Source organism: Xiphophorus maculatus, chromosome 15, assembly GCF_002775205.1.
Source record: "Xiphophorus maculatus strain JP 163 A chromosome 15, X_maculatus-5.0-male, whole genome shotgun sequence".
Classification (NCBI taxonomy): Eukaryota; Metazoa; Chordata; class Actinopteri; order Cyprinodontiformes; family Poeciliidae; genus Xiphophorus; species Xiphophorus maculatus.
In genome coordinates, this window is record NC_036457.1 from 4314768 (window position 1) to 4341701 (window position 26934).

The 26934-nt window shown below is 46.2% G+C and overlaps 3 protein-coding genes and 1 pseudogene across 4 annotated transcripts; 2 read left to right on the top strand and 2 right to left on the bottom strand.

The window, feature by feature from the left end:
• Positions 1-24: 24 nt before the first annotated feature.
• Positions 25-6496, bottom strand: zbtb25 (zinc finger and BTB domain containing 25). Its single transcript, XM_023347586.1, has 4 exons — positions 6376-6496; positions 4128-4307; positions 1960-3104; positions 25-1822 (listed from the first exon to the last, which is right to left on the bottom strand). Exons 2-3 carry the CDS (start codon positions 4298-4300, stop codon positions 1997-1999), a joined length of 1281 nt encoding a protein of 426 aa, XP_023203354.1. The 5' UTR covers positions 4301-4307; positions 6376-6496; the 3' UTR covers positions 25-1822; positions 1960-1996.
• A 631-nt stretch (positions 6497-7127) lies between these two features.
• Positions 7128-14677, top strand: zbtb1 (zinc finger and BTB domain containing 1). 2 transcript variants are annotated; one of them, XM_014472392.2, is made up of 2 exons: positions 7128-7788; positions 10237-14677. In XM_014472392.2, exon 2 carries the CDS (start codon positions 10241-10243, stop codon positions 12284-12286), a length of 2046 nt encoding a protein of 681 aa, XP_014327878.1. In that variant the 5' UTR covers positions 7128-7788; positions 10237-10240; the 3' UTR covers positions 12287-14677. The 2 variants fall into 2 exon arrangements, with proteins under 2 accessions (XP_014327878.1, XP_023203352.1); XM_023347584.1 differs by lacking the exon at positions 7128-7788 and adding an exon at positions 8565-8830.
• Positions 14678-16022: 1345 nt separating this feature from the next.
• On the top strand, positions 16023-17376 carry LOC106699909 (complement C1q-like protein 2). Its single transcript, XM_023347587.1, has 3 exons — positions 16023-16223; positions 16314-16451; positions 16925-17376. Exons 1-3 carry the CDS (start codon positions 16112-16114, stop codon positions 17194-17196), a joined length of 522 nt encoding a protein of 173 aa, XP_023203355.1. The 5' UTR covers positions 16023-16111; the 3' UTR covers positions 17197-17376.
• A 2351-nt stretch (positions 17377-19727) lies between these two features.
• LOC102219159 lies at positions 19728-26847 on the bottom strand (annotated as a pseudogene).
• Positions 26848-26934: the final 87 nt, after the last annotated feature.

Genomic DNA, 26934 nt, shown 5'->3' on the forward strand with positions numbered 1-26934 from the left:
TGACGTATTTATGATTATTTATTTAAAGCTGCTTCCCGTTGAATGTCAAATACTTTTTTCATTCCTCTGCTGCCCCCTGCTGGTCTGAACCTGCCAGTGCACGCAGAGGTCCGCTGTCGTTTCGGGTCATTTTGTTCTAAATAAATCACATTTTTAGCTCATTTCCATTAGAATAATTCATTTACTTTCGACCAAAGAAGTTCCTGAGTAATCGACTCGTCGATTGGACGAGGGAGAACTCCGAATTAAAGATCTGCGACGTGATTGGTGGAAAAAGGACATTTATTTACAAAACATTTCCATCGATGAAAAACAAAACGTGTACAAAAACACGTCGACACTGAACTTCTTGTTGTTATGGTGACACACGGAGAGAAAGACGACAGTCACGCGTTCAGTGGCCATGACTGGAGCATCCTGGTCATGTGACCTCTGACCCCAGCAGCAGCAAAGAGCTTTAAGGAGCATTTTGGATGTTTTTCTGATTTTACAGCTAATCTGAACGGGATTATTGATTATGAATTAACACACCTGATCGATTCTGACTCTGCTCTCCTCCAATCAGATCTCTGAAACAGAAACTGATCCCAGGCTGCAAACTTTCAAAAATACCAGAAAATAAAACATCGTCATGAGCCTGTAAACATCTGACTGATCTAACTCTGGTGAAAAGTAAGTACACCCCATAAAATCTATGCCTTGAATTCTGTCCAATCCAATCAGCTCTCTGGACTTTGACTAGGCCACTGAAACACCTTCATTCTTGTTTCCATTGACGACTCGGTTTGGGCCAAACTTCATCAAAAACCTTCAGGATACAGAGAAGTTTATGCAAAACAAGCCCGCATCATGACCCCTCCACCACTGTGTTTACAGTCAGGAAAAAGGCCAGCTGTGTTCCAACCTGGCTCAGGGTCATGACCTTTAACCTTTTCTTGTGAATGAGGCCTTTAACAGACCATTTCTCTGATTTCAGGCTGAATTTGATAGAACGTTCACTAACAGGAAGATCTCTGACATGTTTTCCTCTCTGGAGGATGATGGACCTCAGAAGGTTTGACCTTTGAACTTCAGACAGTTTGACCTTTGAACCCTTCTCGGGTTAAAGAGCAGCAACACAGCCTCAGGTTGTGAAAATCTGGGGCTGATTTGGATCCATTCTGAGATGCTGAAACCACCAGAAAACGAGAAAAATGCTTAAATGTATCCATGACTAGTTGGACTAAATATGTTCTAATTTTCTTATGTTGTTTGTGTCGGTTACAGGGAACGTTAGCCTATAAACAAAACATAAGAAGCTAAGGAAGAGAGCTTAGCTAAAGCTAATAGTCATAGTTTAGGTTTTGACTCTTGTTTTTACCTGGAGCCAAAACCATTAGCTATAGCTAATGGTTTTGGCTAATGTTGCTAGCTAGATTTAACACCATTAGCTAGAGATAGCAACATTAGCCACAGTTAACATCAGTAACTAGAGCTAATACCATTAGCTAAAGCTAATGCTAAAGTTCAAATTGAAGAGTTTGAACATTATTCCGTGTTTCTGTTCTGTCTGGTTGGAGCTAGCTTCATAGCAGCTAGCGCAGCATATGTCATCTACCCAGGATGCATTGCAGCGTAAACAACAAGATGAAGTCAGTGTGTCAGTGTGCGGGGTGTACTTTCTTTCCACCAGCACTCCGCTCCAGATCCAGGAGCTGATTGGTCAAAAAGCTGCAGATTGTCACGTAGCTTGGAGCTGCCAGGCGGCCGTCGGTCATCAAGGCACGGCTGTCTGCTGATGAAGAGCTGCGGCCCAGCATCCTCTTCCTCACAGCCGGACGTTCTACCGAGATGAGGATGACGTAATCATCATCATCATCAGCATCATCAGCTAGAGCATTCCTCAAAGTTCAACACAAACCAGAGAGAAACTGAGAGAATGACTGGCTTACTCACACACACACACACACACACACACACCTGCACAGGTACACAGTCCCCAACGATGACATCATCATCACTCGACGGGAACGCCGTCCACGCTCTCCTGGGACACCTCGGAGTCCAGTGAGTAGCAGGAGCTGCCGTTGTCCTGCGTGTCCCGGTTGGCGTCCTCGCAGAGCGCGGCCGAGGCCCCGCCCCCACCGCCCGGCTCGCCGCCGGCGGCGGCGGCGTCGCAGAAGTGGGCGGAGCCCTGGAAGAGCTGGCTGCAGAGGCGGTTGTAGCGGTGGAAGCGGCCCGGCTTGCCGGTGTGGCTGTACATGTGTTCCTGCAGCTGGCTCTTGTGGGAGAAGCGCAGGCTGCAGACGGCGCAGGCGATCTTCCGCTTGCGGGAATGGAGCACGGTGGGGGCGGGGCTTGTGCCGCCGTCGCCGTCGCCGCGGCTCCGCCTCAGCTCCGCCGCCAGCTGGTTGGCAAGCACCTGACTCTGCCGCAGCGCCTCCTCCAGGCAGCCGGCGTCCAGCGGCTCGGTGGCGCCCGGCAACGGCTCGTCGGCGCCCGGCAGCGGCGGGAGCCCGTCCATGAGGCGTGAGGGGTCCAGGGCGTGGCTGAACAGGTGCTCCCGCAGGTCCTCCGGCGAGGAGCAGCGCTCCCCGCAGCGCGGGCACTGCAGCAGCAGGGGGCGCCCTTTGAACAGCGGGCTGCCGCCCTGCGGGCCTCCATCCTCCGCCTCGCCGTCCTCCTCCTCCACCCGCTCCTGCTTGATGCGGCTGGAGACGTCCGAGTCGTCCGCCGACGTCACGGAGCAGATGTTGCGCAGCGCCGCCTGCTGGTGGTCCTGTGGGACGGCGTCCAGTCCCACGGCAAGGGACAGCTGGGACCGCGGCTCGGGGGCCGCCCGGGACGCCGCGGCGGCTTTGTGGACGCCCGGCGTGTCTTTGCTGGCCAGCTGGGAGGAGATCTGGATGCCGTACAGGTTGGACATGCGGACGCCGTCGGCGGCGGCATCGGCGGCGGCGTCGCCCGGCTTGCGGCACAGCTGGTAGGCGTGCAGGAACTTGATGCCGTCCTGCAGCCGGCTCTGGTCCACCGGCTGCTTGGGACACATCCCGGTGTACATGATGTGCAGCAGGTAGCTGAAGACGTCCGGCTGGATGTCGGTGGGCTGGATCTTTATACATTCACTGAGGAGGAAGGAGGTCAGAGGTCACCGCAGGATCTAAAACAATACATCAACTAAAATCTGAGATCATCTGGATTAAATAAACTTGAATAATCACGTTCACATCAAAATACACTAATAATTAGCATTAAGCTAACAGACCATTTATTAGCTGATCAACATAAACTCTGATCATCTAGTTCAGTGGTTCTCAAACTTTTTTCAGTGATGTACCCCCTTAAAAATATATTTTTAGTCAAGTACCCCCTGACACGGGCAAAACATTTTTGGAATTAAAAAGAGGTACAGTGCTGTAAAATCACTGTCTGATTTATTTAAGCCAAACAACTTATATCAGTGAACCTGACAAATACATCCATATTGCAAACATTACATGGTTGCAAAAAAGAAAAACAGAAGACGGTGACCACCAGGAAGGTATAAAACCAGTCAAACCGTTTTATTTTGAAGGATATTGAAACTAAATACTGAATATAAAATTCAGTACATGAACACACATTTATATTTTATCGAACTTTTCACAAAATAATTTTTCCCAAGACTTATTATGAGGAGCCTACTGATTTTTTAAAGATATTTTGAAAAGCTTCACGTACCCCCTGCAGTACCTCCACGTACCCCCAGGGGTACACGTACCCCCATTTGAGAACCACTGATCTAGATTAACTGAGATTAACTAATCCCAATCAGTATAAACTGGTCCAAATCCAAATTAAAAATAAAAATTCAGTTCAAATGAAGATTAAAAATCTAAATCATCTGTAAGGAGTCAAGATAAATTCAGTAAAATGATCTGGCTGTAGTCAGGATTAACTAAACCTAATTAGGATCAGCAAGTCCAAATCTAAATGATCTAATCTAGATTATGTGAACAGTCAGGATGGTCTGATCCTTATCAATGAATCTGAAATTGATTAAAACTCCTGAGTCAATAATTTATCATCATATTAATCATCCAGAGTTTCTTCTTCTGCTCCTCAGAGGTTTTGTTATTTTCTGAGCTGAACATCCTCAGGTGTTTTACCTGGACTGGTGGATGAAGATCATCTTGAAGTAGTTGGAGAAGGCGGCCAGAACGGCCCGGTGGGCCTTGAAGTAGACGTTACCGATGGCAACGGTGCAATCGCACAGGAAGCCGAACTCTCTCTGCACGTTGAGCTGCTGCAGCAGGAAGAGGCTGTGGGACGACACCTCCATGGCCCGCCTGGAACGCAGAACCGGGTCAGAACCAGGCTAGAGCCGGGTCAGAACCCTGGCTTCAGACCGGGTCGGAATCTTGGGTTCAGACCAGGTCAGAACCGGGTCAGAACCAGGCTAAAGTCGGGTCAGAACCCTGGCTTCGGACCGGGTCAGAACCAAGTCAGAATCGGGTCAGAACCTTGGGTTCAGACCGGGTCAGAACCAGCCTAAAGTCGGGTCAGAACCTGACCTACGCGACCCAAACAGAACCTCATACTTTCAGCTCTCACTGTTTCACGTTCTGACAGCTGCGATGATGCGTAACCATGGTAACAAGGTAACGTTTTTATGACTGATTTGTGTCTCAAAAGTTCAAATATTACCTGAACTTTGACCCCAAATCCCAGCAGATCGTCTCCCCTACTCCAGCTTCTCTCCAACCAAACGGCCAGGCAGGTTGGAAGAGCAGCAAAAGCAAAGGGGCTGGATTAGCAGAGCTAGCCTTGAATATCATCTCTGCTACCTGTTAGCATGTCATCATGGTCATGTGACCGTCATACAGCAACAGAGGCCTCCTCAGACACGTTCCGACACTGACTGCTGCTGGAGATCCACAGCATCACCATCCATAACGATCCTCTGAAGACACTTTGATGACATCAGTTATGGAAAGATTTAATTTTTTTGTATTGAATATTTCATGAAATTTCAGCTTTAAATTTCAGTCAAAATCTTAAAACTAAAAAAGGCACAAAAAAAATTTAAGTGATCAGAAGAATTTCTGTATTTTCTCTTTAAACATAATTTATTTATTAAGATGTTTAAATTCACACTTTATTCTGTGTTGGAAATCTGGATTTAAGTCATAAAAAATTTCTAATGAGGATTAAAAAGATTTTGTTTTTATTTTGAAAATAAATCCCGATTATTGATGTTTGAAACCCCCAAAAACTGGTAACATCACCTGGATCGTCCACTGCTGGTTTCATGAAAACATCAATAAATGTCAATAAATCAAAACATTACATACAGTTATTGGTTGCTAATTATTTTTAAAAAACACTTTTTCTGTGTAACAGCTGACCTGAAAAAGTTGATTTTTAACAGCAATAATCAACTTTCTGTCTGTGACTCCAGTAACATGAAGTCACAGGAGAAAAATCTGCAGAAAGGTCGTATTTTTTATTGTTATAATCAATAAATAAATAAATATCATAAAGTTTCAAGTTAATATCTTCTAGTCTGGATTATTGTTTTATTTTAAACCAAATTCAAACTGTAATTAAATTTAACCAGCATTAATATTTTCTGTTATATTAAATGTTTCTTTTAACCAGTTTAGAAGTCAGACATGGTGGACAGAAGTGAGCTGCAGCCTGAGGGAATCCCACCCAGACTGGGAACACTGGGAACACTGGGGAAAAGCTCCGGTACCAGACGGTTCTTTAAAAAACCCGACTCTCCTGCAGAACCCTCCATCAGAATGATCTGTTCTCTAAAACTTGAGAAAGCTTGAGTTTTATTTTGAAGGGCCAACATGTTGGGCCTCAGATTTCTTTGCATCGCCTCTGGACTGTTTCCAGCATCCGTAACCATGGTAACGGGCAGCTTCCTGAGGCCTCTGTTGTCCCTCTTTCCTCTGTGTTTGTGAACACACACCTGAACACACACCTCGCGTGTCCTGCTGGGTGTCTGAACTGAGACGTGCACGCGCAGAACCTGAGCGCACCTCCACGGCAGGTGGCCCCGCCCACCTCCAAAACCCCTGACCAGCTGGACATGTGACCTCCTGACTGAAGGTCACCCGCAGGATGCCAGCGCACACGCGCAGAGGAAGAGGAGCAGGATGAAGATCGAAGGTGGTCGTCAAGCACAGCCGGCGCGCGTGCACGCCGCGTCGCGCCCGTCAGGCTGCAGCCTCCATCCATCCATCCCGCTCTCCTCCACACACACTCACACACACACACACTCACACACACACGTCCCCATGAGCGACACCGCGCAAACCCAGGCGCGTGAGCACGCGCCCCGAGTCTCGCACACGCGCTCGGCCGGCGCTTGTCGCGCACGCGCCGGCTTAATCAGCCTCTTACCGCAGAAACGAGTAGATTGTCTTCAGGAGCCGATTTGCTGCTGCAGACGTGATCTCGCGAAGAGCCGCGTCACGTCTCGCGAGAGAACGGGTCAAAAGGGCTCCCTGGTCACGTGAACTCGCTGTGAAGCCAAATAAATCCTTGTTAATAATCAATAATCATCCTAAGTAAAGATTCTGACAAAATGACAAAGATTTTTATTTCATTTTAAGGTTAAAACCTTTAAAACACAAATAATATTGAAGTAATAAATCTTATTATTTTTGTTCATATTATTTCTAGGAGCTGGAACCAGAGATTGTTTCCAGGCTTATATGGAAGTCTGAAAATGCCAAATAAATAAATAAATAATAATTTACATAAAATTAAAATAAATATTTTATTGTATTGTATATTTTATTATTGATATTTGCTTTTCTTTATGGAAGTATTAGAACCATCCAGAAACAATTTATTGTAAATAAGAATGTGTTTTTAGTAACTCACCTAGTTAAATAAAAATTAAATTAAAAATATACAGTTAGACGGAGACCAGCTGGGTGTTGCAGAAACTAAGTCTTTGCTCTGATGGACCTAAATCAGGAGCTTTTGATCCAAACTCCTACAGTATGTAGGAAAAGCTCCAACCTAGCAGGGCTATTTAACACCAGCCAGCCTATGAAGCACGGTGGTGGCAGCATCATTCTGTAGAGGTGCAAAGGGTGTGAATACTTTTTCTTAGCTGCAATATATTTATTGCATTTTATTTAATTTAGGTGTGAATTATTTTTTGTTCTGACTAGGAGATAAAGATTAGGGTGATGGCAAGGAGGCTTTTTGTCACTATAGGAGATCTCCTGTAGAGGTCTGTGTTGCAGCAAAATTATAAGCCTCCGACTGAATACAAAGAAATATCTTCATTCTTCTTCACACAATCAGCTCTACGGGCTCTAGAACATAGCCTCTTTATAAAACAAGAAAATAAAACAGACAGGACAATAGTGATTTGGTTGTTTTTTCAAAAATAAATTACTTTTAGAAATAAATGTTTTTGCTTTTCCATTCAAACATTTTTTAACAAAGGTAGGTTTTAAACTCATGACAGGTTTTAAACATCAAAACAGCCTCAGAATTTGCTTCTGCCTCTGGCCGGCTCGGCTTGCTAATGAGGTTAGCAGCTAGCACAGAGAATGATGTGCTTGGTGGAGAACCGGATGCGTTTTATTTTGACACTCTTCAGTGACGGTGCGGCACTCAGTGCGGAAGTTCTATCATCCTGCAGGAGGAGAGAAAGGAGAGGCGCCGCTTCGTCTCAACTTTCCGCCCGAAACGCAACAACCTGTCCCGGCAGGAAATAGCTCCGTCTCCCCGGGAACCGCAACCCCTCCGCCGCCGACAGAAGCAGATCGTCCGCGGGCCTCCGGCAGACTTCGGGTGAGTTAACGACTTCCTGGCCGATCCGCGAAGCTGCCTGCTCGGCTACAGCGGAGGGAAAACGGCCTGCTGCCGAGTGCGGTGGCAGTGCGGGGGTGGCGGGTCGTTTGCGGGAGAGATGTGGCTCTGTAGCGCCGCTGTCTGCGTTCAGTCAGGTCGTATCCGGGACGGATTTTCAAAATAAGTGTCGCTTAAGAATGTAAAGAAAAAACAAATAGAAAAAAATTTCGTAAAATAATAAAGTTTATAATATTTGTTTTAATACTTTTCATTTATTTTAATAAGATAATGTAATTAATTTATACATTTAATTGAATTATAACTAGTATAAAGTAAAAATCTAAATGTTGTTTGGAAACATTATAAGTTTCAGAAAGTACTTTTTAAAAAAATATTTGTTGTTTTTTCACTGCCATCATATATTCCCCCAGGCTGTCAACCATGTCTTTCTCTTTCTTAAAAACAGTCTATATATACCTGTATACTAGAAAGAAGAAAAATGTTTCCCAGCGGCATTTAATATAATGTGTATTTTTAAAATGCTTTCATTATGAGCATAATGGAACCAAAGTTGAAAAAGCTTCTTTTGATTTTATGACCTAAATACAAAAAAATTATCATCTTAATTAATGCGTGTATTTAAAAGTTTTATATATAAGTATTGTTTTATTTCTATAATTTATCTGTTGATATATTTTGTTACTTTGTGGTTGGTACTTTCTAGTTGTTAGCTGCAAATAGGGCTTACAGATAAACATTGCATAAATATTTGAACCTGGATGATGAAAAGGTAATATTTTCTTTCCCCTGGTGCCTCATGGTACTAACCTCCCATTAGAACTGCGTGTTGTTCTTTGTTATGATCTTTTACGTTGAAAATCCTACTTGGGTAACTTCCTGTGCAGGCTAGGCTAACACCTAGTAGCCTCCCGCAGCTAGTTACGGATCTCCATTTTAGCTTCGGAGCGCCGCCGGCCTCTCGAAGCTGTCCGAACCCGAACGTAGCCCGTCCTCGCCTCGCAGTGCGTGGAGCTGACAGCCGGTAAGTGCGTGGCGGCTCCCGCAGTAGTTCTGCGGTCGTGGGCGACCCGTTGGGGCCAAACAAGCTCCTGGAGACTGAATGACGTCTTGTTTCTCTGTTTTTTAGCACGGAGTTCGTAGGTAAAGGAAGCAAAACTTTGTCCAAATATTTGAAAGAAGCACAAAACATGTTTTAAAATGATAAAATAATCATGATTATTATTAGAAAGGTAAAGTTGTGGACCATCCTCTCAGTGGGCTGGTCCAAACATTTCGGAGAACCAACCACAGATTTAATGTAGATGTTGTCTCATATGTGATCCAGAACCGCACCATTCCGTCCAGAACTTCTTGTTCTTCTGTGGTCATCGTGATGAGGACATCTTGTATTTTTGCAGAATAAATTTCTGCTTTCCGTCATTTGGACCAGAACCTGTAGTTTCATTAGCGGACTCAGTCCATACAGAACCCCCAGGACCTGCAGCTGTTCTGTGGACTCTGGTTCTGATGTCCTCATGTTTCGTTTCCATTTCACGTTTTCTTTTTAAAACTCTGTTTCTATGTAAATTAAATAAAAAACAATTCCTCGTTTGCTAACATTGGTAAACATTTCCAATGAATCTGCTGCACAAACCTTTGAGGTTTGATGTGAGAGTTTTCCTCTGGCTGCAGCTCCTCTGAACATCAGGTTTCAAGTCCTGCCACAGTTTCCCACTTTGACTAGGCCATTCTAACCCATGAATCTGCTTTGATCTAAACCAGGCTCCTAAGGTTTTAAATATGGGTGTAGTGATAACAAATGCAAGTTTAAATCATTATTCATGCAATAATTGCATTGAATTCCCACAACTAGAATGGGTTGGATTGGGAACTGAGTCCTGCCCTGAGTTGCAACATTTGCTCCATTTTCAGCTGAACATATCAACACAACAAAAGTTTTATGTTTTTCTTTGTTTGAAAACCTTAGAAATAATTTTTACTTAACAACAAAACTTTTATTGTAGCAGATATTCCATGAAAAATGTGTTCAGGGTCATGTTGAGGTCTAGTTGCTAAATATTGAACTGGATTTTTTTTCAAGGTATCAGAGTAAAGGGGGTTCTCCCACAGATCAGCTGCAAGTGTGGGAAAGGTGCAGGAATCTTGACTCAACATGATATATTCAGATTACTGACAGATGTTTCACTCTGTCATTCCAGCCTGATGGTCCATCATAGCTGGTTTGTGTCGGTAAGAGGTCTCACTCTGGCCAATCCTCGGAGGAGCCTCATATGAATCTGGTTTGTGCAGCAGAAGGTGGTTTCCTGCCCTGAAGCAGGGCTGGAAACCCCCCAGAGGTCTGTGACGCTGTGATGACTCGGGTTAAATGTTGCTGAGTCATTGCAGGACTCTTCAGGCGTTAACCGTGTGTTCCTGTGTCGTCGCCAGGGCGATGGCGAGGCCGAGCCACAGCGATCACGTCCTCCAGCAGCTCAACAACCAGCGAGAGTGGGGCTTCCTGTGCGACTGCCTCATCGCCATCGGCGACATCTACTTCAGGGCCCACAAGGCCGTGCTGGCGGCCTGCAGCTCCTACTTCCGGATGATGTTCATCCGCGACCAGCAGGGGGCGGGCCACCTGGACCTCAGCAACATGCAGATCAGCGCCGAGTGCTTCGACCTCATCCTGCAGCTCATGTACCTCGGCCGCATCGTGGTGGGCAGCTACGAGTTCGAGGAGCTGAAGGCGTCCATGTCCTACCTGCAGATGTACTACATCCCCGACTCGCTGGAGGACCTCCGAGACATCCGCAGCTCCAACCTCACCCCATCTTCCTCCGCCTCTTCCTCCTCCTCCTCTTCCTCCAGCTCCTCCACCGGCGTCTCTGGAGGGAAGATGATGTTCGGAGTGCGGATGTACGAGCAGCAGAGGTCCACGGCGCCAGAGGCGGAGCTTCTACCGAAGGCGGCGACCAGCAGCAGCAGCGCAGGGCGCCCAGCTGTTCCCGCAGCTGCCAGCAGGGTGGCGCCGGCAGTAGCGGTGGCAGCGGAGGAGGTGGCTAGCACAGCTTTGATCGTGGCTCCACCCACAGTGGATAGTGGCACAGAGCAGCCATGTGACCTGAGAAAGCGACCCGGCGGCAGAAGTTCTGCTCTCAAAGACCGGCCCAGATTCGGCCGCACCTACACCTGCGACGACTGCGGCTTCGTCTTCAGCTGCGAGAAGCTGCTGATCGAGCACATCCTGACCTGCACCAACAGGAAGGCCTACCACCCGCCCAGAGGGAACGCCGAGGGCGACAACAGCTCCGGCAAGGGGGAGAGCTCCGCCTCCGAGAGCGCCGAGGAGCAGAGAGTCGTCTGTAAGGGCGAGGACGACTGGGCCGACGGTCGGGCCGACTCGGAGCTGCCCGTCAGGTCGCTGGCGGCCGGCAGCGACAGCGAGCCCGGCTCCACCCGCAGCATCAAAACGGAACCGGAGGAAGGCCTGTTCCCTGAGATCGAGATGGTCCAGGTGGGCGAGCACGCAGCCAGAGACTCGCTGAGGGAGAGGATGGGTTTGACCCGCGAGTCGGAGCCGGGAGTGTCGGGTCTGGAGAGCTGCGGCCAGTCGGCCGAAAGCCACCTGCCGAGCAGCAGCGACTCCGGGATCCCCGCTAAACTCCGGAAGGTCAAGGATGAGAAGCAGGAAGCCGACTGCGCTCCCTGCGAACTTTGTGGCGCTCTTCTGACTGAGGAGGACAAATCCTCCCACTACCTGTCCAACCACATGGGTCACATATGCGCCTGTGGGCGGTGCGGCCAGGTTCTGATCAAAGGCCGGCAGCTGCAGGAACACGCAGAGCGCTGCGGCGAGTCCCACGGCGCCGAGTCGGACTCCCACGGGGAGGATGAGTTGTCGCTGCTGGGGGAGCCTCAGGGGATGGACGAGAGTCTGCTGGACGCCGCCGACCTGGCCTGCCCTCACTGCGGCCTGCTGTTCCAGAACGAGAGCCTGGCGCTGGAGCACGCCTTGACCTGTCACGAACAGGACTTGTTTAGGCCCGTGGCGCTGGAGGAGGGCGGGGAGCCCGACCACCGCCGCAAACACTTCTGCAGCATCTGCGGCAAAGGCTTCTACCAGCGCTGCCACCTGCGGGAGCATTACACCGTCCACACCAAGGAGAAGCAGTTCACCTGCCAGACCTGCGGCAAGCAGTTCCTGCGGGAGCGCCAGCTGCGGCTGCACACCGACATGCACAAGGGCATGGCACGCTACGTGTGTCCCGTCTGCGACCAGGGAACCTTCCTGAAGCACGACCACGTCCGGCACATGATCTCCCACCTGTCGGCCGGAGAAACTATCTGCCAGGTGTGCTTCCAGATCTTCCCAGGCGGCGAGCAGCTGGAGAAGCACATGGACGTCCACCTGTACATCTGTGGCGTCTGCGGGGAGAAGTTCCGGCTCCGCAAGGACATGAGGAGCCACTACAACTCCAAGCACACCAAAAGACTGTAAGGCATCCGCAGCGTCTGCGGCGTTTGCAGCGTCTGTGGCGTCTGCGGCATCTGCAGCGTCTGCGGCGTCTGCAGCTCCTGCTCTTAGAAGCCATAAATGTGAGAACAAATCAAGCACTTGAACACCAAAAAGTTGACTTTGAATCTGCACTTTGAAGCTCAACGCAGAACCTGAACAGGTGTTCAGACTGCGAGCAGCGAGGCTGGTGATTGGTCGCTTCAGATCATTAAAGACTGCTCCGATCAGAGGAAGGATCGCGCGCTGCTGAAACTGATCCGACCCGGTTCAGATGATGTTTAGTTCTGTTAGAACCGGGAGAAAAAGTCCGAAGTGTAGCGGGTTGTAGAACCGGGCCGGAACAGTCTGATGGTGTCGCTCGCAGTTTGAACTCCAGCCCCGGGTTTTTAACAGAACGGTTCTGATTGGTTCACCTGTGAGGAGCCTCTCAGGTGAGGTCACATCCTGTTTCAGAGCTTGGACTTGTTTTTGTTTCTTTTTTTAGCCGACCCATTTTCCAGAATACTAAAAGCTTCTGCAGATGTTTGGGTTTCAGGTTCTGGTTCTCCTTCTCTAATGTGCCTTTGCTGTCATATCAGAACTCCAAGAAGAAAACACTAGAACCAGTTGGTCAGAACCGGCCCAACTGGTCTGATCTGGGACTGCGATGCCTTGCCATGTTCATCTTCATCACTTCCTGCACAGAACCAGAACCAGAACCAGAGCCAGTCCCTACACTGACTAACAGAACCAACTCAAACCGGTTAAAACAAAACAGTTTCTGATTAAAACCAGATGATTGGTTCAGATGATTTCACACATCCTGAGTCCAGTTTCAAACGTTTGGACCTTCAGAACATCAACCGAGCCCAGAATCAGCAGGTTCTGTCGGTCCAGATGGTTCCGACCTTCCCGTTAACTGCAGAATCTCCCTGAGTTTCCGGCAAATTGTGAGACTCCAGAAAAAATCAGAACCTGATGGTTCTGATCCAGTGCGGTCCGGGGCCCAAAAACGTTTCCAGAACAGTAAAAATTTGACCAAAGAGAAAAACTTCTGTATAAAAACCTTATTTGTTTTTTAATATTGTCAATATTTAATTTTAGTGTAAATAAGAAAAACATTTAGTTTCCAGTCTGAGTCAAACTGTGTCCGACCCGTTTCCTGGTTCTGTTGATAGACAAGTTAGATAGAAAACAATGGACAAAATTTTATTAATTTAAGAAATTGATTCAAATAAACTGTATAGTTTAATGATTTCATTCAATAATTTTATTTATTTCAAATTTTAATATAAATAAAAATGTATATTTTAACTAGATAAAATGTAAAATAGAATATAATAGAAACTCCAAGTATTTTTAACGTAATATTGATTCATATTGCTAAACGTTTGAACTGAACAGTAATCATTTATCTTAGTAATAACGCACTGATATAAAAATTTGTGTCCATATTTACCATTATTAAATATTTTTTCTTCCCTTTCTACGTTGAGGATGTTGCTTCTCTGCTTCAGTTAAATACCCACAATCCTGTGCTGCATCACCATCAGTCACATGACCAGATTCTGTTTGATAAAGCACTTTGAAATGCCTTGATGCTGAAATGTGCTGTACAAATAAAATTTGATTGATTGATTGATTGATGAAGCTCCGCCCCCTTTACAAACAAAAATGGCAACAAAATGGAGATAAATGTCGGTTATTGATGGCGATTTATCATCCCTCCCAAACTATATTAATCCATATTATTGCTGCGACTGTTAGTAAATTATTATGGATGATTATACCAGGTAGTTATTTTTTTACCACTTAAATTAAAATATTTTGTGTTTTAATTGGTTGGAGGTAAATTATTGGCTCGTTTTACTCCTGAAGCCGCTTGTTGCTCACAGTGTGGCGGCGTTGAGGGATCGTTTCTATGGTAACAAAGCTGATTAGGCGTCTATCTAGACCTGGTTCAGAATCTGAACCAGGTCCAGACCCATCTGAGTCATCTTCACGGTCCGGTTGGTTCTGGTCGGTTCTAACTGATGGGCCGAAACCAGACGGCAGATTTTTAATCTGGTTCTGCTGGTTCTGGTTCTTTGAACGCACTAAAGGGGAGTTTCACATGCAGAACTGTTGGTCTAATTATGGGTCTATTTTCTCCGAGTTTTTTCCTTCCTGTCAGGCGTCGTCGTGGCGACCTCTGACCTCCAGAGGGAAAAATCGGCAATTTTATTGAGACTTTATTTTTAAAATCAAACTAGTTGAACTTGATTTCTGCTGCAGGGTTCTGGTTTTTGGTCCGATCCGCTGGTTCTTTTGCGATTCCGGGTCCAGTTTCATGTTCTGTTCTGGTCACACAGGCCTTGTTCTACTTTCAATAAACCAAGTGATCTTCTGTTTCAAGCTGCAGTGTTTGTTTGATGAAAATCTTTATCATCTTCACGTCTGCTTCATCGAAAATTACAATTTTTTCATTTTCTAAAGGCAATATAAAATATTTTATCAAAATATTTCCACATTAATTTACAGGTAAATTACATATTTTCTCTTTAACTTAAAAATGTTATTTTCTATGAGTATTTATTGAAATTTAATGGTAGTTTATGTGAACTTGGCTTCTGGGTCCAGTGGATTTCTGTAAATCTCCAAGCCATGGAGCTTATACTGCTCTGTGGAGCCCCCTGGAGGCCGTGAGGGGCATTTTTTATTGTCATCACTTCACAAAAGAAATTCATCCTCTGGCAAGAAATTTTTAGATTATTCTCAGACATTTTCTAGGAAGAATTTGGACATAAAAAAATAATAATAATTTTGAGTTAATTCTCAGAAAATTTCTAGATTCTATATTCTGAGTTTGTTTTTCTTGTAAATTTCCAACTATGCACATATCCCTCCTTTAAAAGGAGGAATATTTCTCTGGTCATCTTTCTATGAGGTCTAAAATTAACACACTTCCTGTTTCTACCTGAGAGGTCAAGGGGTCACCAGCTGATGAAGCGGCTTTAATCCAGGAGATGCTGGATGATCCATTTTGATGGGATTAATCTGAGCTGATCTCCAATCAGCCAGAAACCTCATTATGCTGATGGGCCGTCGCGCTGATCGGGACGTGACCCGAAAAAACATCCGAATCCAGTAAAAACTCATAGAAAACATAATTACATCGTTCTGCGTCTCAGCAGTTTGAGTCTGGGAGACTAAAGTTGCCAGATTTATGCATCAACAATGAAGAGGCCAAAACTTCCTGCTTCCTTTCCTCACAGACACTTTAGACTTTATTTCTTTCTTTCTAAAATCTCAACAAACGACTCATTTTGAGAAATATTACATGCAAGGATTTGTTTTCTAATATATTCCATTTACTGCAGAGTTTCCTCAGATTGTATTAAAGTTTCGTATTTTGTTTAGCAAAAGTTAAAAATTGGCACTGATGTTTTTTATTTGCTGCCTAATTTTATTTTTCATCCAAACTCATTAAAAAGCCCTAAAAATATATTTGTTTTCATCCCAAATGAGGATATTAGTAAATTTTTATTTAGGAAAATCCATACTTTATCTATAACTGGAATAATAAAGACAGAAATTAAATTATTTAGTTTTATTTAGAAATGCAAACTTAGGCCTTGTGAAGGAAAAGAAGAAAAATTAAAATTTAACCAAAGAACCAAACAAGGTAAGGATCAATAAATTGCGTTACGTTGGACTCGTTCAACCCGGATCTTTGCTCCCAGAGATCCAAAGTTCGGATCCGGACTCGGATAAAACCCGGAGCGCTCCAGAGCTTCGGCACAGTCTCCTGTCCTGCAGTGGGTCCAGGTGTCTCAGTCCTCAGTGAAGATGAAGTCCAGTTTGTTCCTGGTGGCGGTTCTGGTGTGCGGCCTGGTCAGCGCTCAGCAGGGCGGTCTGCCTGAGCGGGTCCAGAAGCTGGAGGCGGACAACGACGTCCTGAGTCGGTTCCGATTCTTCCTCAGACTGTAGCTGATTGTCTGTTAGGCTCCCAGATGTTTGTTTCTCTAACTGACCTTCTGACCTCCTGCAGCCAAATCCAGGGTGGCGTTCTCCGCCGCACTCGTCGACACCAACGAATGGACCGCCAAAGGCCCGTTTGAGGCTGATGAAACTCTGAAGTTCGAGAGAGTGATCACCAACATCGGCAACGGATACGACCCGGCAACAGGTGGACGGGATTCATTACGATCCGTTAGTTTAGGGTTCGCATGAAATACTGAGAACCTGAACGCACCACGACTCTTTATCCGAAAAAATGAGTCATTTTACGGCATTTAGTTCATTTAGGATCAGAAACTTTTCTCCAGCAGCTAATTGGGTTCAATCAATCAATCAATCAATCAATCAATCAATCAAGTTTATCTGTGCAGAACATTTCAGCAGAAAGCCAGTTCTGAAAACATAAAACATCATAAACTCATCAGACATTACGTTTTGTCCAGTTCCATCAATAAATGATCAATAAGCATCAATATGTTGATCAATGATCCAGTTGTTTCGGCTCAAAGGAAACTAAACGGGTTTGGACCTCAGTGTTCGACAGGAATCTGGTGAATTTGGTAACCAGGACCAACTAAAGTCCAGCAGCAGTTTAAATGTCTTCCAGAACCAGAACCACTGACCCAGGTTCTCTTCCTGCAGGTCTCTTCACCGCCCCGGTCAAAGGACTCTACTACATCCAGGTCACTGGAATCTCCGGTCCGATCGGTGAGCTGCACGCCGGGGTGAAGAAGAACGGAATAAACATGTTCGCCATCTACCAGAAAGCAAGAACCCAGGCCGGCGCCTCCAACGCCATGGTGCTGGTTCTGGAGCAGGGAGACCGGGTCTACGTCCAGCTGTGGGCCGGGAAGACCATCGCTGACCAGGGCCGCCTCAGCACCTTCACCGGGTTCCTCGTCTTCCCCATGTAGGCCGAGCTGCAGACACCCTGAGCCTCCAGGAAACTCAGCAAGAAAATCATCAGAACAACACGTTTCATCAACACATCAACCCAGGACTGGTTCTGTCCAGAACAGAACCCACGACTGGTTCTGTCCTGGAGAGTCGAACGAAGCCGAAGTAACAGAAATAAAACCTGTTAAAAACCACGACTTACTGCTGTTGGGTTTTCTTCTTCAGAAATCAAAGGGAAACTAACAGGAAGCCGGTAAACAAGATTTACAGATAATTATTCCAAACTTGGACAGGAGCAAATTGGCTCCACTTCCTTCCTGAGATCCTGAGTGAAAACATTTCAGGTTCTTTTGGACCTTTGTCTTCCTTCTCCAACATTTTCATCATAATAACCATCAATTAGGTCCATGACGTGAAAAATTAAAAGAATTATGATTAAAACCCAAACCAAATTCCCCAAAATAATTCTAAAATATGTTTAAAGTCTTTACTACATCACATTTTCGTAATTGGTAAATCAGCATGTTCCCAAAGATGAGTTATTATCAAACTGGATAATAAAAAAAACACAAAACTGAGAAAAAAGAGATTATAAACATTAATCACATTGAAATAAATGACAGACTTCCATCAGATTTTTTTATTTTATAATTTTAATTAGTTTGAAATTTCTCATATTTTACCCATCAATCTGCTGGCTTACTGTAAATACTCTTTAAACATTAAAAACAATTGTCTTTAAATTTTTCAGGTTTCTTGTTCATTTTCTGCTATCATAAAAAATGTCACATTCTAAATAAACATATACTTTTAATCAAATTTGTATGAGTTTGATAAAAAAAAGCTTCATCATTTTGTTTCCAGTAAAAAGTAAAAAACAAAATCTGATCTGTTTTCTGCACAAAATTAATTTATTCCAACAAATATGTCAACATATGCTGCGATGCAAACAGGAAAGTAAATATTTTCTATTTGTTGCTTATTTCAGAGAACAGTTTTCAGTCATAGTTTATGTCTCTTTTTTATTTTGAGTTTTAAAAACTAATTTCTCAAAAAAAAATAAAATAAAAGAGATCAGCTAATTTTAAATAAATAAATTTTACTGCATTAAGTTGAGAAGTGCTATAATTTCTCAGTCCCCGGACCCGGAGAAGTCCGCCTCTGTCCGCCGGCCACCAGTCGCCGCGTCCCGGCCTGCCGCGCTCCGGTGGGTCGGCAGGTTGGACGGATCCTCCGCGGTGACAGCCGCGGGCTCCGTGGGAGTCACGCCCGGAGAAGTGACGCCCTGCGCGGCCAGAGGAGCCTCAGAGGTCCCGGTGGAGGAAACGTGGACCGAAGTTCTGTCAGGTTTAATATTTTCCTGTTTTCTGCCAGTAAAGTTCATAAAGTTCTTATTATTATCAGGCAAACTATTATTATTGGAGTTATCTGCGCCGCAGTTCTTCCCGGTTTTAGTATCCCTGGTTCCGCTCTTGGTCCAGTTCCTGCTCGGACCCGACGGTCCGGAACCGGGCGTGGGTCTCCAGAAGAAGCCGTAGTAAACAGCCAGGATGACCGCGGCCAGAGACACGGCCAGGACGTAGCCCACCACCGTGGCGAGTCGCACCCACTTCCTGTTGGCTCTGGCCAGCAGCTGCGCCTTCTTCTCCCCGGTGTAGGTGGCCGGCTTGCGGCGTCCCGCGGGGCCGAACCCCGCAGTCCAGCTCTTTTTCTCCCGCATGCTGCGCGGCGGCAGGCGGCGGTCACGGAGACCCGTCCCCTCCAGGACCATCCATCATCCCGCTCTGGACCCGCAGGAGGCTCGTCAACAGGTTTTGTACTCAGATTGTGAAGCTGAAATGGGTCAATACGAACCGGAATCTCACCAACTCTTCAAAATAAAAGCTTGTTGCTCTTTAGTTACCAGTGGTGTCTCTGAGTCCTGTTCCCTCCCTGGTGGTCACAGGTCATTGTTCTTCTTTGGCCTCCGTCATTTGATCCAGGTGCGTTAAACCCGGGGGAGAACTGAAAGATGCCGGATGTTGGCCCTCACACCACTGAACTAAAGCAACACCAAAGAAACAAGATGGCGGCAAGTTTTAGGTTAGCAAAGTTGCACCTGAATGGAGAACAAAACTTCCGGGACAATTTCCTCTAGATCAGAGGTTCCCAAAGCGTGGGGCGGGGTCCCCGAGGGCAGCAGGAAATTCACAACACAAACAAAAGTTCTGAAATGGCCTAATCAAATCTCAGACTTCAGTAGATTAAAACGTGTCAAGTTGTTTTTAATAAAGTGTTGTTTTTTTAGATTTAGATTGATGATGAACTTGGAGACGAGTTTTTGGTGCTCATCGGTGTTTATTATCATTTCTCCAGAGTTACATCAGGACAGGTTCATGTTCAAACTTTTATTTTGAAGGGCTCATTTAAAGGAAATCAATAAGTGAAGCCATGCTGTCATTAAGGATCTACTTAGCTAGAAAAGTGTTGATCAAAGTGAACAAACAAATAATAAAGTCAATTATTAATTAATGTTTTTATAGATATATTTATGAAATCAGAAAGTTTTAATTATTTTGAAGCTAAAATTTTTTGCTTAAAATAAACTCATTTCATTGAGAAGGAGGAAACCAACAGCAGAACTCAGTCATGTTACAAAGTATCAGCTGCAGCGGGTTTGGATCCAGAACCATCTGAAAAATAAAAACAGATTGAAACAAATCAGTCAAAGGAAACATAAACTTATACTGTAATTTAATGAATTAAAGTTTGCTACTTTTAAATCTAAAGTTATTGAATATGAAGTTCATCTCAACTTCATGAACCTGCTCAGCGTTTCTTATTACGCTGAGGAAAAATGATGCAGCTCCTTTGATGAAAATGTTCACAATTAAATACATGAATGTTTATTATTTTCTTTACTGAACTCAGTTACAGGTTGAAACTCAGTAAAGTGACTTTTAGATAAAAGAAAAACAAATAATTTAGTAACGATCACATTTCTGGCAACAAATTCAGAAATTTTGTGATTAATTTGGTATATTTAGAAGAAAAAACTGGGACTTTCTCTGATGCCAAAAAGATGTACATTTGCAAGAAAAAAATTTTCATGATTAAAGGCATAAATTGATTATATTAAAACTGGAACATTCTGTGACTTTATAAAGTCATAAATTTGTAAGAAAAAACTGAAGTTTGCTGAACTTGTAAAGTCAGGAAATATCCCAAGTAAAAAATCATCAATTTAAATGAAAATCTGACTTTTTTTCTTGCAAATTTAGGACTTAGCATCAGAAAGCGTCCCGGTTTTAGTCTGTAAATATGTGAAATTAATGTCAACATTTCTGTTTTACGTGACTGAAATTTATTCAGCTGGACAACATTATTCCTCTTTCTGCATCTACAACAATTTAGTTTTCAAACTAAATATTTTCAGACCTAAATATTTAGTTAGCAAGCTAAATATTTTGCTTGGAAAAATTAATTTTTGGATTGAAAATTAAATGTTTAGTTTGGAAAATAAATACTTAGTTTGGAACTAAATATTACTTTAACAAAACAAATCTGGAGCTAAATATTTTGTTTTCAAACTAAATATTTAGCTCAGACTTAAACATTTAATTTAGAACCAAATATTTAGTTTCCTAACTAAATTTTTAATTTGAAAGTTAAATATTTAGTATGTAAACTAAATGTTTAGTGTGTTTAGTTTGGAACTCTGATATTTATAAATGTATGAAACACATTGTGAAAAGAACAACTAATTTGCGGCTGTTAGCAGGAACTCACCTGGCTCAGTCGTCCAGTCCCTTCTTGGAGGATCCGTCCCGGGTTTTGGCTCTCAGCTTGTTGACCTGTGACTCTGCCATGTCTGCTCTCTCCTCGGCCTCCTCCAGTTCATGCTGCAGCTTGCGCAGCTTGGCCATGTTAGCGTTGGCTGCCTCCTCCGCCTCCTCGGCTGCGTGCTTGTAGGACTTCACCTTCAGCTGCAGCTTGTCCACCAGGTCCTGCAGGCGCGCCATGTTCTTGCGGTCCTCCTCCGTCTGGTAGGTGAGCTCCTTGATGCGGCGCTCATACTTGCGGAGCGCCTTGACGGACTCTCCGCCCCTCTTCTGCTCCGCCTCCAGCTCGTTCTCCAGGTCTTTGATGCGAGCCTCCAGCTTCTGGAGCTGCTTCTTGCCGCCCTTCATGGCGATCTGCTCGGCTTCGTCCAGCCGGTGCTGCAGGTCCTTGATGGTCTGCTCCATGTTCTTCTTCATGCGCTCCAGATGGGCACTGGTGTCCTGCTCCTTCTTGAGCTCCTCGGCCATCATGGCAGCATCAGTGATGGCTTTTTTCGCCTTCTCTTCTGCATTGCGGTTCTCCTGTATGGCATCTTCCAGCTCGTTTTGCAGGCTCAGCAGGTCGGCCTCGTGTTTCTTCTTCTGGTTGATCAGGCTGGTGTTTTGGGAGTGCAGCAGCTGCATCCGCTCCGTCGTATCGGTAAGTTCCTGTTCTGCTAGCTTGCGACTTCTTTCCGTCTGCTCCAGTGCGGCCCTCACCTCCTCCAGCTCTGCCTGGATCAGGTTACTCCGGCGCTCCAGTAAACCGATGTTCTCTCTCAGGTCATCGTTGCCATGTTGGGTGTCGTCCAGCTGGAGCTGAGCATCTTTCAGGAACGCCTGAAGGGTCTTGACCTGCTTCTGGGCATCTGCCGCCTGCCGGTTGGCTTGGCTCAGCTGGATCTCCATCTCGTTGAGGTCACCCTCCATCTTTTTCTTGACTCTCAAAGCCTCATTTCTGCTCCTGGTCTCCGACTCCAGAGAAGACTGAAGAGACTCGAGCATCCTTTGGTAGTTCCTCTTCGCCTGCTCCATTTCCTCGTCTTTCTCAGCCAGTTTACGCTCAATGTCAGCCTTCATTTGGTTGAACTCCATCTGCGCTCGCAGGATCTTGGTCTCTTCATGCTCCAGCGAGCCTTCTGCCTCTTCCAGCGCCGACTGGAGTTCGGCCTTTTCTTGCTCCAGCTGCTTCCGGATCTTCTCCAGCTCGTGAGCGCTGCGGCCGCCCTCCCCAAGCTGTTCGGTGAGGTCGGAAATCTCCTCCTGGAGGTTCTTGTTCTCTCTCTTCATCGTCTCAAGTTGATCCAGGGATTCCTCGTAGGCATTTTTCAGCTTGAAGAGCTCAGTGCTCAGAGAGCGAGCTTCCTTCTGGGAGGCCTCCAGTTCACACTGCGACTCCTCAAACTTCTGCTTCCACTCTGCGAGGATCTTATCAAAGGTTCTTTGCTTTTTGTCCAGCGCTGCCGAGGCTGCATTGGATCTCTCTAGATCCAGCATGAGGTCTTCAATCTCATTTTGGAGGCGATGTTTGGTCTTCTCAAGGGAGGAACATTTTGCGTTCACAGCCTCGATGGCCTCTTCGGCTTCCTGTAGTCTCTGCACCAACTTCTTCTTTGCCTCTTCCAGCTCCTCCGTTCTCTGGATTCCATCTGTCTCGTATTTGGTTCTCCACGCTGAAACCTCCGTGTTGGACTTAGATAAAGCCCTCTGCAGCTCAGCTTTAGCTTCCTGCTCTTCTTCATACTGTTCCCTCAGCAGGTCACAGTCATGCCGAGCAGACTGCAAAGCATGCGCGAGGGCATTCTTTGCCTTTACCTCCTCCTCCAGTTGTCTGCGCAGGTCTTCCACCTGCTGGTTGTACGAGTTCTTTCCTCTGGTCAGCTGTGAAATCAAGCACTCCTTCTCCTCCAGCTGGCGCCCCAGCTCTCCGTTCTCGGTGAGTAGTTTGGCCTTCTGAGTTGTCAAGTCATTGGTGGTCCGTTGAGCCTCCTCGTATTTGCTCTTGTATTCGTTCATATTGTCTTCCATTGTGCGGCACATCTTCTCTATGTTGGATTTGGCCTTCACCACGCTCTCCATGTTGGAGACCAAGTCGTCCAGCTCTAGTTTCAGCTCCGTCTTCTCCTTCTCCAGTTTCTGCTTCACACGCTGCAGGTTGTCTATTTGCTCCCCCAGTTCGGCGACGCTGTCGGCATGTTTCTTCCTCAGCGTGGCGGCTGTAGCCTCGTGATGGAGGGTTGACTCCTCCAGCTCCCTACGCAGCTTCTGAAACTCAGCATCTCTCTTCTTGTTCATCTCCACCTGGACTGACGTGGCTCCGCCGGCTTCCTCCAGACGTTCGCTGATGTCCTCCAACTCACGGGACAGATCTGAGCGCTGCTTCTCCACCTTGGCTCGCGCTGCACGCTCAGCATCCAGCTCTTCTTCCAGTTCCTCGATTCTTGCCTGGTTTTCTTTCAGCTTCTTCTGGAGCTGAACTGAGGCAACCTGCTCATCCTCCAGTCTTGAGATGATTTGACTCACTTCAAAGTCCTTCTTCTTGAGTTTCTCCTCCAGCTGCTGCTTGTCATTCTCCAAGTCCATCAGAGTCTCCTGGGTCAGTTTCAAGTCGCCTTCGAGTTTCCTCCTCGAGCGTTCCAGGTCCATCCTGACCTTCTTCTCTTGTTCCAGTGAACCCTCCAGATCATCCACTTGCTGCTCCAGTTTTGCCTTAGCTTTAGTCAGGCTGTTGGCTTTGTCCTCTTCACTTTGAAGGTCATCCAGTGTCTGCTGGTGGGCCTCCTGTAGTGCCTTTTTCTCTTTGGTCAGCTTCAGAATGTTCTCATCCTGAGACGCCATCTCTTCCATGAGGTTTTTCACCTTATTCTCTGTAGCATGCTTCTCTTTTTCCACCTTGGCTAAAGTTAGCTCCAGGTCATCGATGTCCTTCTTCAGCTCAGAGCACTCATCTTCAAGTTTGCGCTTCTTGGCTGTAAGATCTGCATTCAGCTCCTCTTCATCCTCCAGTCTTTCATTCATCTCTTTCAGCTTGGCCTCCAGTTGAATCTTACTCTTGATGAGCTGTTCACACCGTTCCTCTGCGTCTGTCAGAGTGTCCTGTTCAGACTGTATCTGCAAGGTCAAATCATTCTTCTCTTGGAGAAGAGTCACTATTTTCTCTTCGAGTTCCTTCCGCCGTCCTTCGGATTTCTCCAGAGCCTCCTTCACCTTCTTGAATTCATCCTTTATGTTGGCCATCTCCTTCTCGGCCTCTGCGCTCTTCAGAAGCGGTTTAATCTTAAAGAACAGCTTCATCCAGGGCCAGTTCTTCACACCGAGAAAAGATCGGAGGTTCCACTGAATGACCATCAGGGAATCCCTGCGTTCCACAAGTTTAGCAAACGTCTCCCTCATCAGGATCCCTCTGGCATTGGCCTGAATCCTGGTGATGATCCGAGAGAGTTGCTCATCTCGCATCTCCTCAAGTGTCCCCAGCAGGCCGGCTTTGAAGAAGACTTTTGTGTGGCCAAACTTGTACTGGGTGTGGTCGATGTCAAGAGATCCCAGCAGCTTTTCGGCGCTCTTCTTGCAGTCGATGAACTGACCTTCTGGGATCGCGGAGGCATTCAAGATTCGGTAGCGTTGCTTGAAGTCTCCATAGAGAACCCGGTTTGGGAAACCCTTCCGGCAGATCCGGATGCCTTCCAGGACGCCATTGCAGCGAAGCTGGTGCATCACAAGGCAGTTGTCCATGGCGCCTGGAGTTTTCCTCTCATTAGGAATCAGACAACGGACAAAGTGAGGATGAGTGGTCTTCAAGTTAGTCATCAGCTTGTTGAGGTTCTCCCTGTGGAGAGCAGACACTGTCTGGAATGAAGAACCCTTCTTCTTTGCTCCTTTGCCACCTGATTTTTCGCCACCATCAGCTCCTGAGTAGCTTGAAAACAGCAGACTCAGCAGCTTTAGAGAGGATTTCTGGTAAAGTCCAACCACCGTTTCATTCAGAGGGTCTTTGTTTTTGACCAGCCAGCCGCCGATGTTGTAGTCGACTGTACCAGCATAATGAACCAGGGCAAAATGAGCCTCTGATTTCCCTTTTGTTGCCCTCGGCTTCTCAAACATCTTGTTCTTTCCCAGATGATTATCGTAGAGCTTAGCCTTAAAAGTCTGGTCGCTTGCTTTGGGAAACATACACTCCTCTTCTAGAATCGAAAGAATCCCCAATGGCTTTTCGATCAGGTCAATACAGGCCTGGAGATCCATCCCAAAGTCAATGAACTCCCATTCAATCCCTTCTTTCTTGTATTCTTCTTGTTCCAGGACAAACATGTGATGGTTGAAGAACTGTTGCAGTTTCTCGTTTGTGTAGTTGATGCACAGCTGCTCGAATGTGTTGAAATCAAAGATCTCAAAACCAGCAATGTCCAGAACTCCTATGAAGTACTGACGGTGCTGCTTGGTGTCCAACGACTGGTTGATTCTCACCACCATCCAGCTGAACATCTTCTCGTACACTGACTTGGCCAGTGCACCGATGGCATAGTAGACTTGATCCACACTTTGGCCCTTGGTGACATATTCATTTCCAACCTTCACTCTGGGATGGCACAGCCCCTTGATGAGATCTGCAGAGTTCAGCCCCATTAGGTAAGCTGATTTATCTGCAGCCTCGGTACTGTCCGGTTCAGCCTGCTCCTCGCGCTGCTTCTGTTTGAACTTCATGTTGCCGTGGTGCATGATGGCACCGGTCAGTTTGTAGACGGCTGTTTTCTCCTCAGCAGTGAAGCCTAGCACATCGAAGGCACTGTCTGTGGCCATAAGCTCCTCAGAGTCGTTAATGGAGGCGACCGTTACCTCTCCTTGGGAGATGTAGCAGTAGTCGTACGGGTTGTTGGTGATGAGCAGCAGATCCAGCAGCTCAGGCTTCTGGTTGGACAGGATCTGGTAGAAGATGTGGTAGTTCCTCTCAGCCTTAAGCTGGAATGTAACACGGGACTTCTCCAGCAGGTACGTCTCGATGTCGGCCGATGACAGTTTCCCACTTGTGCCAAAGTGAATCCTGATGAATTTTCCAAAACGAGACGAGTTGTCATTTCTCAGCGTTTTGGCATTGCCAAAGGCCTCGAGTGCCGGGTTTGCCTGGATGATTTGATCCTCCAGAGTCCCCTTGCTGCTGTCCTTTTTGGCTCCGCCTCCAACCGCAGCGATGCTGGCGAAGTACTGGATGACCCTCTTAGTGTTCACCGTTTTTCCTGCACCAGATTCTCCGGTGATGAGGACAGACTGGTTCTCCCTGTCGGTCAGCATGTACTGGTAGGCGTTATCGGAGATGGAGAAGATGTGAGGGGGCGCTTCGCTCCTCTTCTTACCCCGGTAGGCTGCCACCACCTCCGAGTCATAGACTGGGAGCCACTTGTAAGGGTTGACGGTGACGCAGAAGAGCCCAGAGTAGGTGTAAATCATCCATGCGGCGTAGCGCTCTTTGAGGTTAAACAACACTGCCGGCTCATGGAGGAACGTAAACATCGCCATGTCTTCGATTTTATCAAATTTGGGTGGATTCTGGGGATGAACATCCGAATCCTTCACCGTCACTGTGGTGCCGTCTTCCTTCTTGACGGTCACCATGCTTCCTTCTTTGCTGACAATCTGTCCTTTTATGTACTCCACTTTATCATCCACAACAAAACATTCAGTCTTGATGTCAAACGGTCGGGTCTGAGCCTCCAGGCGCTCCTTCTCAGACTTCCTCAGAAAAGGGGCAGCCTTCCCAAACTCAGCCATCAGAGCATCACCCATGGTGGATGGTAGACAGAAGAACAGCTAGAGAACGAAACGTTTCACTTCCAGTCCCTCTGCAGAACTGCAGCATGATGAAGACGACACGGATTTAAAAATCCTCCCTTTGGACCAAATTAGGAGATATCTGGTGAGACAGAAGCAGCTGCAGATCTAAATATGTCTCTGAGCGCACCA

Excerpts from the sequence above, each read along its gene's own strand:
- LOC106699909 (XM_023347587.1), top strand. The coding sequence starts at position 16,112 with ATGAAGTCCAGTTTGTTCCTGGTGGCGGTTCTGGTGTGCGGCCTGGTC. Across the intron at positions 16,224-16,313 it reads GGCGGACAACGACGTCCTGA|CCAAATCCAGGGTGGCGTTC; the intron begins GTCGGTTCCGAT and ends GACCTCCTGCAG. Across the intron at positions 16,452-16,924 it reads CGGATACGACCCGGCAACAG|GTCTCTTCACCGCCCCGGTC; the intron begins GTGGACGGGATT and ends CTCTTCCTGCAG.
- zbtb1 (XM_014472392.2), top strand. The coding sequence starts at position 10,241 with ATGGCGAGGCCGAGCCACAGCGATCACGTCCTCCAGCAGCTCAACAAC.
- zbtb25 (XM_023347586.1), bottom strand. The coding sequence starts at position 4,300 with ATGGAGGTGTCGTCCCACAGCCTCTTCCTGCTGCAGCAGCTCAACGTG. Across the intron at positions 3,105-4,127 it reads ATCTTCATCCACCAGTCCAG|TGAATGTATAAAGATCCAGC; the intron begins GTAAAACACCTG and ends CTTCCTCCTCAG.